At 44.0% G+C, this 13476-nt stretch overlaps 1 protein-coding gene across 1 annotated transcript in view; it reads right to left on the reverse strand.

Annotated features, from left to right (window-relative positions):
- Positions 1–2360: 2360 nt before the first annotated feature.
- Positions 2361–13476, reverse strand: part of LOC126481935 (facilitated trehalose transporter Tret1-like) — an 81624-nt gene continuing 70508 nt past the window's right edge. Inside the window, exons 4-5 of the mRNA XM_050105895.1 lie at positions 9213–9539; positions 2361–2690 (exon numbers count right to left, since the gene is read on the reverse strand). Of these exons, the coding sequence (XP_049961852.1) occupies positions 2361–2690; positions 9213–9539 (657 nt within the window). The remainder of the gene's footprint in view (positions 2691–9212; positions 9540–13476) is intronic.

Genomic DNA, 13476 nt, shown 5'->3' on the forward strand with positions numbered 1-13476 from the left:
ACAAAATGTGAAGCCCTTCTTTGAACTTTTTCGATGTTCTCCGATAATTTTGTGTGGTAATGATCCCAGACCATGCAGCAATACTACTCAAGAGGACGGACAAGCGTAGTTTAGGCAGTGTTTTTAGCAGATCCGTTGTATCTTCTAAGTATTCTACAATAAAACGTAGACATTGGTTCGCCTCCCCCAAAACATTTTACATACGTTCTTTCCTATTTGAATTGTTCGTAATTGTAATTCGTAAGTATTTTGTTGAATTTACGGCCTTTAGATTTGATTAATTTATTGCGTAACTGATGTTGAACGGATTCCTTTTAGCATCCATGTCGATGTCATCACACTTTTCATTATTTCGGGGCAGTTTGCCAATTTTCGCACTATACAGATATCTATTCTAAATCATTTTGGTATTGGTTTTGATCATCTGATGAGTTTACTAGACGATAAACGATAGCATCATCAGCAAACAATCTAAGAAGGCTGCACAGATTGTCTCCTAAATCGTTTATATAGATAAGAAACAACAGAGGGACTTTAACACTATTTTGGGGAACGCCAGAAATCACCTCCGTTTTGATTTAAGACTTTCCGTCGATTTCAGTACTACGGACCGTGACCTCTCCGACAGGAAATCACGAATGCAGTCGTATAACAGTGACCGTATTCTATAAGCACGCAATTTAACTACAAACCGCTTGTGAAGCTTCTGGAAATATAGAAATATGGAAACAAATTTGAAATTGTTTGTCGATAGCACTGAGTTCTTCGTGTGAGTAAAGAAAAAAGAACGAGCGTTGTACTTGTTCGTCTTGCATGACCAAAGATTTGTTTTATAGCGCGAGTTACACTTCTGCTCCTTGAGTTGGATGTGGGACTTTGCAGATGCAACTTTCGAGGTGGATTCTTGTATCATAGCCAGTGATGATTCCTTTAGAAATATATCACCTCTGTAAGACTTCGATCCTACAGCTACTTAGCGATTCTCATCCAACTGCACTTATGTCCTACATTGAATTGGTTTGGGAACCATCTTGCTGAAAATTTCCGGATGATGAGTCTATTTTGGACAATGTCACACGAAGAACCGTGACTTACGTGCATTGAGATTACCACTTCGTCAGCAACTCATACTACTGAGCGAAGTGGCGCAGTGATTACCACACTGGACTCGCATTCTGGAGGAGGACGGTACAAAACCGCGTCCAGCCATCCTAATTTAGGTTTTCCGTGATTTCCCTAAAACGCTTCAGGAAAATTCCGGGATGGTTCCTTTCAAAGGGCTTGGCCGACTTCCTTCCCCATCCTCACCATATCCGATGGGATCGATGACCTCGCTGTGTGGTCCCTTCCTCCAGATCAATCAATCAACCCCTAGTCGATTATTCAGAATCAGATAATGAGACTTGCTCAACGTTGTCATCAGTGGCGGATGTCATTGGATGTCATTCTCTTCCTGCGCCAGTCACTGTTATTCTATCGCTTTTGAGTAGTTCAAACTGGTGGTAAACACTTTGTCCTTACATTGCGCTTAAAGTATTCTATGAATTTCAGCTCCTTGTATAACTTCTCCCAAAGACAATAATGCCATTTAGCGACTGGCAAGCTCTGTAGGTTACTAGAATGGAAGCGCGTACCGTAATTGACTTACCGTGTATCTCTTAGCCTAAGTTGTGGAAGAGTTACTATCATGTATCTCAACTTCAATTTATAACTTTAAAAAAGTTGAGACAGATGATTCGTCCAATTACCTGCCTGGCAATCTGTTCATTTAAAATGGTATTGATTTGTAACTAAGATTGAAATTCAGAAATAATAAAAATTTATTACGTCAATAGAAATACACAATGTCTTTCAGGTACAAAAACACATGTAATAAACACAAAACTACTCGTTAAATGACTTGGCCATTTGGAAATGTGCCTGTCGTGTGGAATGAACCTAAAAGAGATATTGAGTATCTTGGGAATCTGCTTGGTTACTTATAAATCACGCTTTCCACTCTTTCAGCTCAGCTCATTGTTCTTCTACAGTAATGGTTAAGCTTTTTTCCTTTTTCTTTTATCGTTAATTAGCATTAAGCTGATACTAGTACAGTGTTCACCAGATCACAGTTCATGTTCGACTACAGACGGTGTACAGTTACATTGTTCACTAAGTGTAATCGCGCTTTAAAGAGCAGCAAATACTGCGAATCCATCGTAAAGCAGAAGTATCATTTTGAAAGGTCACTGAGCGTCTGATACAGAACACAAAAGAAAGTACTCTCAGCAAAGAATGGAAACTGTTTATTATATTCGATTGCTGCGGCATCTTTCATTGCAGCAACCCTTGACGCTCACTGGGTGCATCCAGTTGCTCTCCTACGATCTGTCTTTGGCGTCGTGTCTGGCACGGTCCGCAGCGGCCTGGGCCCTCATCTCGGTGTTGAGTTCCTCCAGCGATCGGCCCTTCGTCTCCGGGATGAAGAAGACCGTGAAGAGGAGCGCCGTGGCGGCGCACGCCGCGAAGAACCAGAAGCACACGTAGGTGCCCAGCGCGGAGCTCACCACCTGGAAGAGCTTGATGGTCGCCGAGGTGAGCACCGCGTTCCACACGGCGATGAACGAGATGGTCAGGCTGCGCACCCCGTCCGGCACCAGCTCGTTGGCCACCACCCATATTAGCGCGTTGGCGCCGATGTTAAACAGCAGCTAGGAAAGATGCAAAGCGCTGTCAGGCTGCTGCACCAAAAGAGGCAGCTCGAGCGTCAGACGTAGAAATGGCGACGAAGGACTTAAGACTTCTGCACAAACAGAACTTTTCGTCAAATCGCGTGTTAAGGACTTCTAGCGCAAAGTATCAAACAAGCTATAATGGAATCCACAATTTTAATCCTACTTGAATGTTAATTTTGGCAAGGATTTCAGCACGTATCTCCGTTGTGGAGAAAACCAGACACAATAGCTAACCCATTTTCTGAACTCTTTTCTTGATGTCATATTCTAAAAAGGATAGGAATTTCCACGCAAATAGGACTCATTTTTAATGGAGATACAGGATAGCAGTTATTGAAGTACACTACTGGCCATTAAAATTGCTACAGCACGAAGATGACGGGCTACAGACACGAAATTTAACCGACAGGAAGAAGATGCTGTGATATGCAAATGATTAGCTTCTCAGAGCATTCACACAAGGTTGGCGCCGGTGGCGACATCTACTACGTGCTGACATGAGGAAAGTTTCCAACCGATTTCTCATACACAAACAACAGTTGACCGACGTTGCCTGGTGAAACGTTGTTGTGATGCCTCGTGTAAGGAGGAGTAATACATACCATCACGTTTCCGACTTTCATAAAGGTCGGATTGTAGCCTATCGCGGTTTATCGTATCGCGACATTGCTGCTCGCATTGGTCGAGATCCAATGATAATTAGCAGAATATGAAATCGGTGGGTTCAGGAAGGTAATACGGAACACCGTGCTGGATCCCAACGGCCTCGTATCACTAGCAGTCGAGATGACAGGCATCTTATCCACATGGCTGTAACGGATGGTGCAGTCACGTCTCGATCCCTGAGTCAAAAGATGGGGACGTTTGCAACATATCATCTGCACGAACAGTTCGAAGACGTTTGCAGCAGCATGGACTATCAGCTTGGACACCATGGCTGCGGTTACCCTGGCACTGGCCCACTGGCGCGGGCCTCTGGGGCACCCAGAGGCTACTGGGATGGGACTAGACTGGCCGCCATATTCTTCTGATCTGAACACATGGAATCCCTTTTTGCGGGGCTATATTTAAAGACAAGGGGTACAGCAATAAACCCAAATCCACTGCTGAACTGAAAACGGCCATTCAGGAGCTCATCGACAGCATGGGTGTTCCGAAACTACAGCGAGTCATGCAGAATTTCACTATTCGTCTGGGCCACATAATCGCCAATGAAGGTACGCATACCGAACCTGTCATAACCTAAATCCGAATATCTGTAGTGACATGTTGAATAAAGTGTGCGAAAGCCGTAGTCTGTAACTAATTTACGTTTTTTCTCGTATAGTTCAATAATCCTGTACCTAGTATTAAGAGAAAGCACTGTCTTTGTGTATCTTGTGGAAGTGTGACAGGACTGGTACCATTCACGATATGCGTAGTGATTTAGTAACAAAGGGCGGAAATGGCAGAAGACAGTGGCTCAAAAAGAACGCAGTTGTAATGAGTGTAATGTATAGGACCCAGGTTTTGCTCCTTTTACTGACAAGGACTAATACATGGTAGAAGGACTGGAACTAGAAGACAGTTGCATGATGCTTATTGAGGAGCTACTTGAGGAAAAACTAGCGTCTCCAATATCTGGGAAGCTGACTACCTGGAGATGGGTGTGCTGAGCACATTTCCTTCCGCATCTTACAGTAGGTTATTGGCAGATGCTGGCAGAGAGGCACATCGCCCCTGAATAGCTCATGGGGTACAGAAAGTGGAAATGTATGCCCTCTACGTGTCCTCATGGGCAGAAGGAAAAGGCGTGTCGTGTAACTGGACAATTCCATCCAGCCATTGACTGAAATACGTTGTCTAGCCGCCTCTTCCCTCTAATGCGAGATGTGGCTGGAACAGTGATCATCTTCCATTCATATGATCCTTGGTACCGACATAACGTACTTTATTGCCGAAACGTTAGCATAGGAGAGAAATTCGTCGCGGTCCGCGTCAGTCAGAAGACATGACTCAAAAACCCAATCTCCCCACTGAGAGCGAAAGACCAGATGGCGAATATACTTCAGCGGACAGTGAGTCTCCACCATGGGCAACGTCGAAGAAGACTGTACAGCTATTTCAGGATGGGCAGCAGATTTCTGACGTGACTGTACGCTCGCTAGTGGGTGAAACTTCACATAAATAAATAAACAAATGCAACATAGGTGTGCAGGTAATAACGTTTCTAACCATGTTCACACAAAATCAAGTGGTTGAAATGGCTCTGACCACTATGTGACATAACTTCTGAGGTTATCAGCTCCCTAGAACTTAGAACTACTTGCACCTAACTAACCTAAGGACATCACACACATCCATGCCCGAGGCAGGATTCGAACCTGCGACCGTAGTGGTCGCTCGGTTCCAAACTCTAACGCCTAGAACTGCTCGGCCACTCCGGCCGGCTTCACACAAAAGCACTGGAAATTAACAGTTGTAGAAAGATCGTTTTTCCAAACATATACAACCTTCAACGACTGTACATGTGTACGAAAAACATAACCACAATGAAATATGTCAAGAAGCTACTAACAAATAAGCCTCATATTAAATTATATTGAGTGATTGGAATATACAGGCCAAAACAAGACAAAAGTGAGTACCAGTACAGACAACTACGTTATGCAAAGAAAATAGCTAGTGAATGCGATGAAAAAGCAGCGGTTAGGGGGAGGGAGGAGAGTTGCAGATTCTGTTCAACTCCAAATACCAGTGTAATTTGTATGATTTTCTCCAATTTGTTTGACAAATTATACGTAGCTCAATCATGAAGGACTGCAGCTAACAGACTTACTGAACGTACAAGTCTGCTCACCATGATCGGAATGAATGTCATTCTAATGATGTCAAATATGCTTCTCTCCACAGAGAAGGAAAAATAACTAACATTACTTGAAATTCTGGCTATCATTAAACACCAATCACATAATCCGGACTTAATCCTTAATTATCATATACAGTTCCCTTATTCACACTTGCTAAACTAGCAATGGTCAGTTTATATTTGCTCACTATGAGGTAATATGCTTGTTGTAAACACTATAATTGTTACCCATCCATATTACATTAACTCCCTCCTCCCCTCTGTCATCCCCCCCCCCCCAATTTTTTGCCTGTTCATGATATTCTGCAGTTGCTTTGGCCATATAACATTATAGTCTGTGACAGTACACATTTGTGTCCTGTTTTGGCCGGTATATTATACTTTTATTTACTAAATATAATGTACTGTAAGGTTTTGTTCACAGCTTCTTTGTACACTACCATAAAAAAATTAGTACACCCTTTTAGAGGTTTAAAATTCATTGAAGCTTTATTGTTGCACCAGTGCATATGGAGTACAGGAAATGATTAAATTTTCAGATCTATAGCACGAGTTACCAGGTATCGACTAATGCTGAAACACCAATATTAGTATGTGGTGTAGCCTTCACAGGCGGCAATGAGGCGCTTACTCTAGCATTCTTTCGATCGCACGCATGGCGAATATTGTCCTAGGATACATTATGCTACACCTGCTCGACCTGTACACAAAGTTCGGTAAGAGTTGTTGGTTGAAGAGTCGCAAGAGTCTTCTCATCCCATCACATCCCACTTGTGCTCGACTGGAAACAAGTTCTAGAAATCGTGCTGGCCAGGGAAGCGGCTGCACGTCTTGCAGAGCACGTTGAGTTTCACAGGCAGTGTTTGGGCGAGCATTACTCTGTTGGAACATTACACCACCTTCCTGTCGCAAGAACGGCAAAAGAACAGGTCTAACAACATTCTGCACGTACCGAGCACTAGTCAGCATCCCCTCCAGAAACACCAAATGTGAACGAAGTTGTAGCCTGGGGTGGGGCCAGTATGCCTCGGATGAATGCATTCTACGAGACAGCACTCGCCAGGTCAACATCGTACGAGCAAACGGCCGTCACTTGCGTGCGGGCAGAATACGTTTTCATCGCCGAAGACCACCGCGTGCCGTTCCATCTTCCGAGTTGTCCTCTGACGGCACCAGTAGAGCCAGTCGAGACTTGCACGTCGATGCTGCGGCATGAGTGGAACACTGGCTAGAGGCATAAGTGCCCGCAGTCCCACTGCTAATAACCAGTTCACAACAGCTCACGTTGACACGTCTGGGCTCACAAGCCCTCATATCTGTGCTGTGGTAGTTGTGGGACATGTCACTGCTGCCCTTACGACTATCCTGCGTGGGCATCGGGAACCTCGTCTACACGTGTGAGACTGTTCATGTCACCGCTCATACCTACAAAATTGCACAGTTGACGCAGGACGTCCAAGTTGTGTGCAATTGTGTCATTTCTCTGAAAGGACCATCCTGCCCTTCGGACGGCCGTTGGTTGTGGGAAGCATGACTGCGTCTCCGTAGCATGCTTGCTTCACACGTTTGCACACACTGAGCCTTCTGGTTGTGAACATTCCCTATTAAAGGGTAGACGTAAGGCGCTCTGGTAGCTATGCAACTACGCTGTTGGCGGATGACGTCGAAGCCATTACCAATATGTCTACTATCCCCCAGGTGGCATATGCCGTCATCGGATCATAATCGACATCCTCTTTCAAGGTGTACTAATTTTTGGGTATATGTCTTTGGAAAAACTGATGTGTGGACTATCTACGGAGTTGTAACTTGTCTGAGGAGGTCCTACAAAGCTGAAATTTGATTTACATCTAACTATAAAATAAATAATACTGTAGAACGTCTTTTGTGTATACTCCAGTTTATAATTAGTGTGTCGTAGTACTTAGGTAGTGTCTCTCCAGACCGATGCAAGTCGGAAGTATATTATGCTTACTGCAGCAGGAACGAGTATACAACCGTAGCAATGTTAATTGTGTCATTAGAAGGAAGTGCACTTCCCAGGAGTGGGGAAACGTACGAAAATTGTATTGAAAAGTATGGGTTTCCAACACAAAGCGCAATACGGACGTCAGGTGCTGTTAGAGAAGCCGCATATTGTTACGCTTCGAAGCATATTCTGACACAACATTGTGGGAATAGACATTCATTCGATAATACGGATAGGCGAAACGTGGGTTAACGCTGGGGAAGTGCTGGATGGATGACACGCCAACCAACAGCGGTCATCACCTAACTTGATGACAAGCTAGATTAAGTGTGGTCCTTGCAGTCTCTTCCAGTGGTTTTGTTCATGACGTACTTTTAGTTTTTTGGTCCAAAAAGGCAGGTGAAAACCATGTAGACATGTACCTCGCACGTTTTATTGAATGGTTCAGGAACATATCAAAATAGTTCCCTGCACCTACAGCAACTGTAATAGACAATGCTCCATTTTATTTAGTGATTCTGAACAGAGCCCCATCCAGAAGTGATTGCAAAGACATTGGGGTAGAGTGGTTACTGGTGAAAAATGTTATTACTGATATCAATATGACGTAGTTTCTGTTAATTTCGCTTGTTAAAAAAGAAGCCTACAATGCCAGTTATGTAGTAGACGAATTCGCCGTGGAGCAGCGTCAGACTGCATAAGGTTGCCACCATATCACTGCCATTCCAACTCCACTGTGTTAGTATGGAGTGAGGAAGAAAAAAAGTCCTTTACAATAAAAGAGGTGGAATGGCTGTTGCTTGGAGCTCTTGCAACAGTGGAGGAAAAAGGTCGATCACGTCGAAAAACGTAATCCTCCAGAAATAATAGACATTAAAGGTATCGTTAGTGACCATGAACAGCTAACAATTTGTCGTATTAATGACGATGAAGACGGTTTTGACGTTTCCGACAACAGCGACGATGGGGAGCTGGACAGAATTGCGCCATTGTCACCGTAAATTGGTGAGTCAAAAAGTACGAATATCGGTTATTCATTGCATCATTATGATTATAAGACGCTGAGCAAGAAGTTAAATCTCGGTTACTACGTGATTTGTAAACTATGTACCGTATTGTTTCAAGATATCGATCATCATCAAATGCGTATTTTCGGTACATCTTTCTTCCAAGATCGATATCAATTTCTTCGTTATGCTTATATTTACGTTATTACGCTGTTGTTTATTAGCTGTCATTGTTGTATCAACTAAAGTAACGAAGTCTTACATCACTGATTTTGTTCAATAGCTTACATTTATGAGATGTAACAGAAAACCGTATTGAATTTTGAAATTACAATGAAATCAGACCTTTAGCTGCTTACAGGCGTTGATAGATACCAACGGGGGCAGTTGAAAAATGTGTTCCCCGACTGGACCTCGAACCCGGGACCTCCTTTGATATTTATCAACGCCTGTAAGCAGCTAAAGGTCCGATTTCACTGTAATTTCTTTCTTAGAGAGCTGCAACATCGCCAATGGTATCTGTACAGATACCAGTTTCATATAGAAAACCGTATTATCAGCCATATGTACAGAGGCTGCTGTTGCAACAACACTATTTTAGTACAGCCTACTTAACATGACGTAATGCGAACTTCGCTGACGAAGATATAGTGTATTAGACTGGGGACACTTACGTGGAATGAAATTAGAGCTGTGAGAGGCAACCAGTAGAGGCTCTCCACGAGTTCATCACTGCCATGCTCCTTGAGGTAGAAATAGATGCCCTCAGCAATCATAAAAATCGAGCTGCCCGTGTAGGACAACATCAGCAGCGGTCGCCGACCGGTGCGGTCCACCAGCAGCGACGAACTTAGGGAGGAGATCGTCTGGATCGAGTTCACCACGATGGTCGACACGTCGGAGTCGAGCGAGCTGCCGCTCCACAGGAAGATCTGCGTCGCGTACGCGCCTATGGCGGGGCTGCCGCAGAAGATGTTCAGCGTGGTGAGCGTGGCGACCACCTGCGGCAGTGGGAGAGGTCCTTGCCATTACCCCAGGAAACTTTCCAAAGCAACAGGGATTCTGATAGATAACATGTTACGAGGATCTGTGCTAAGTCTCTGGATTGATCAATGTTGAGTGCTTCATCTCTAATCAATTGCTTGCGGCGCCGTCACGTTTTTCAAAATTGACGTCCAGTGACTAAACTGATGTAAGAGGGTTCGAGGATTAGCATCCCATAGATTTCTAGGGCGTTATTTTTCAAGGCAGCCCTTATGACTTGGCACAATATGGACGCCATGCCTCGTGAATGAGACTCTAACATCTTTATGAGCCAGTTACATCACTCTGTCTCAGTCAGTATACCTGCCTCTAAGGTCACACACATACAGGGTGTTACAAAGAGGTACGGCCAAACTTTCAGGAAACATTACTCACACACAAAGAAAGAAAATATGTTATGTGGACATGTGTCCGGAAACGCTTACTTTCCATGTTAGAGATCATTTTATTACTTATCTTCAAATCACATTAATCATGGAATGGAAACACACAGCAACAGAACGTACCAACGTGACTTCAAACACTTTGTTACAGGAAATGTTCAAAATGTCCTCCGTTAGCGAGGATACATTGCATCCACCCTCCGTCGCATGGAATCCCTGATGCGCTCATGCAGCCCTGGAGAATGGCGTATTGTATCATAGCCGTCCACAATACGAGCACGAAGAGTCTCTACATTTGGTACCGGGGTTGCGTAGACAAGAGCTTTCAAATGCCCCCATAAATGAAAGTCAAGAGGGTTGAGGTCAGGAGAGTGTGGAGGCCATGGAATTGGTCCGCATCTACCATCCATCGGTCACCGAATCTGTTGTTGAGAAGCGTACTAACACTTCGACTGAAATGTGCAGGAGCTCCATCGTGCATGAACCACATGTTGTGTCGTACTTGTAAAGGCACATGTTCTAGCAGCACAGGTAGAGTATCCCGTATGAAATCATGATAATGTGCTCCATTGAGCGTAGGTGGAAGAACATGGGGCCCATTCAAGACATCACCAACAATGCCTGCCCAAACGTTCACAGAAAATCTGTGTCGATGACGTGATTGCACAATTGCGTGCGGATTCTCGTCAGCCCACACATGTTGATCGTGAAAATTTACAATTTGATCACGTTGGAATGAAGCCTCATCCGTAAAGCGACCATTTGCACTGAAATGAGGATTGACACATTGTTGGATGTCGCAGAAGTGTACCCGTGGAGGCCAATCAGCTGCTGATAGTGCCTGCACACGCTGTACATGGTACGGAAACAACTGGTTCTCCCGTAGCACTCTCCATACAGTTACGTGGTCAACGTTACCTTGTACAGCAGCAACTTCTCTGACGCTGACATTAGGGTTATCGTCAACTGCACGATGAATTGCCTCGTCCATTGCAGGTGTCCTCGTCGTTCTAGGTCTTCCCCAGTCGCGAGTCAGGCTGGAATGTTCCGTGCTCCCTAAGACGCCGATCAATTGCTTCGAACGTCTTCCTGTCGGGACACCTTCGTTCTGGAAATCTGTCTCGATACAAACGTACCGCGCCACGGCTATTGCCCCGTGCTAATCCATACATCAAATGGGCATCTGCCAACTCCGCATTTGTAAACATTGCACTGACTGCAAAACCACGTTCGTGATGAACACTAACCTGTTGATGCTACGTACTGACGTGCTTGATGCTAGTACTGTAGGGCAATGAGTCGCATGTCGACACAAGCACCGAAGTTAACATTACCTTCCTTCAATTGGGCCAACTCGCGGCGAATCGAGGAAGTACAGTACATACTGACGAAACTAAAATGAGCTCTAACATGGAAATTAAGCGTTTCCAGACACATGTCCACATGACATCTTTTCTTTATTTGTCTGTGAGGAATGTTTCCTGGAAGTTTGGCCGTACCTTTTTGTAACACCCTGTACACATCCATACTCTGCTAATGAGGCACACCATTATGATCAGCTACCATACAGCAACCATTCTGAATGGAATGGATTTGACAAGTCTTTGGTAGGTTTATAGAACTACGTAGGACGTGATGTCTATGTAGAGATCACGGCATGGAGTTGGCCCCCTATAGAGTTCCAGATGTGTGCTATGTGTGTGGTGACCAAGCCATCAACGTGAGTTTACTATAGTGCTTCTTAAACCACTGTAGCATGGTTCTGGCCCCGTGACAAGGACAGTTATCCTGATGGAAGATGACATCACAGTCAAGAAAGACATGCGGCATGAAGGGATTCAGGTGGTCCCTAACACTGTCGAAGTACGCCACAACCTATGGTGCTTTAGTCAGAGGACAAGTCTCCGATCACGTTACGTGATGAGGTGTGGACCTCCAATATCCTGTCGTTTAAATATGGTTTCAATGTCGTTGTACAACTTTCCATAGATGCCGATGAGAGTGAGACGAGAACAGTCATCCAGCTTCGTATTTTGCCAGATAATGCTTCCTAGGCGCCAAATCATAACAATCTGGCAACTGCTCAAGTCGCTTGTGTCAGTAGATTTCCCCATTTGCGATCCGTACAGACGCCAGAATGATTCCCCTTTCGTCTACGCTCCATTTATATACTTTTCTTAGGGTACCATGTGCCCAGAACGCCATCGCGATGTATTAATTCTCACGATTAGCAATGGTTATACTGTTTTGGCTTTTCAGTATAGTGAAATTCTTCTTGTGGACTCTACGAATGGAGCACGAAAGTGACTACTTACATTCCTCTGTGCCCACTGTAATTAATCTAATTTTCTCTGTGCGGTTCCTGCTGAAGTGATACATAGACTGCTGAGGTACAGTCCCAGATCGCTCTCTTAATGCTGACTCTTGGAAATTTCTAATCTAGCTATTACGTAGGACTTCACGTCCGTTTTCAAGCGTGCACCAATACAGAGTTTTTGAAATTTCTGTGACGCTCTCCGTTGGGTCAAACTAAGCTGAGAACATTCGTGCCCCTTCTCTTGGTGTACTTTCAGTGTTACCTCGGGTATTTGTTTTGGATTTCATGTAACTGAGTAATTATCTAGGATGTCCAGCAAAATTGTGGCACAGAGTGGTTGCCTCAGTATATATGTTTCACCCGAGGACGTCCTTGTACGATTAGTACGGTACTTCAAGCCATTCAAGTCTTCATAAGACCCCTTTGGGTAAGCACGGAAACACTAGTGCGTTTGAGCTCAAAGCAGAAAGTGATGTACAAAGAAATGTTGCAGACGACAAGGTCAGTCTTTTGCGAGAGTTCCTACCGATCGTTCGTGAACATGAATGGTATGAGGACCACACACTTTAGACTTTGCGTATTTTTTTGTATGATGCTGGACCCAAGAGTTTTCGCGTACAGTTCGGACCCTGATATATTTGGGTACAATCTGGTTTCATTTAATTTCGTGGACATCATTGTACTCTGTTTAGTTTTTGCACAGTCGGGAAACTGGATCTATTCACTGGCATCAACATAGCATGTAAACATAGATGAAATCAGAAACAGTTGTTTTAATCAATAGAAGAATGAATATTTGACATTTTTGTTTGTCCAGTTAACTTTCCACATTCTTGAGAAATGTCAGCTAATCATGATCACTTCCAACAAAACAGAGGATCTAGCCAGAAAGTTGATGTTCACAGGAGGGACTCTTCTGGTGTGTAACAGGGTAACATTTATAACCTGCAGATAGACGCTTTACTTACTTGGAGCAGGAAGATTAAAGATGAGCATAATTGAAATTCCTGTAAATTGTTTCAACTACATCTTGTCCGATAGGAGAATACGATCACTTAAGGAAAAGTATTAAAATGGAATATGGTGTTCGTCTCGATATTGCTATACCCAGTGAAATCTAAAACATTGGTGAACTCACATAAATTTAATTGTGCGCAGCAAGACGTTCAGATCACAACGGGTATTCCTTGGTTT

This window comes from Schistocerca serialis, chromosome 5, assembly GCF_023864345.2.
Source record: "Schistocerca serialis cubense isolate TAMUIC-IGC-003099 chromosome 5, iqSchSeri2.2, whole genome shotgun sequence".
Classification (NCBI taxonomy): Eukaryota; Metazoa; Arthropoda; class Insecta; order Orthoptera; family Acrididae; genus Schistocerca; species Schistocerca serialis.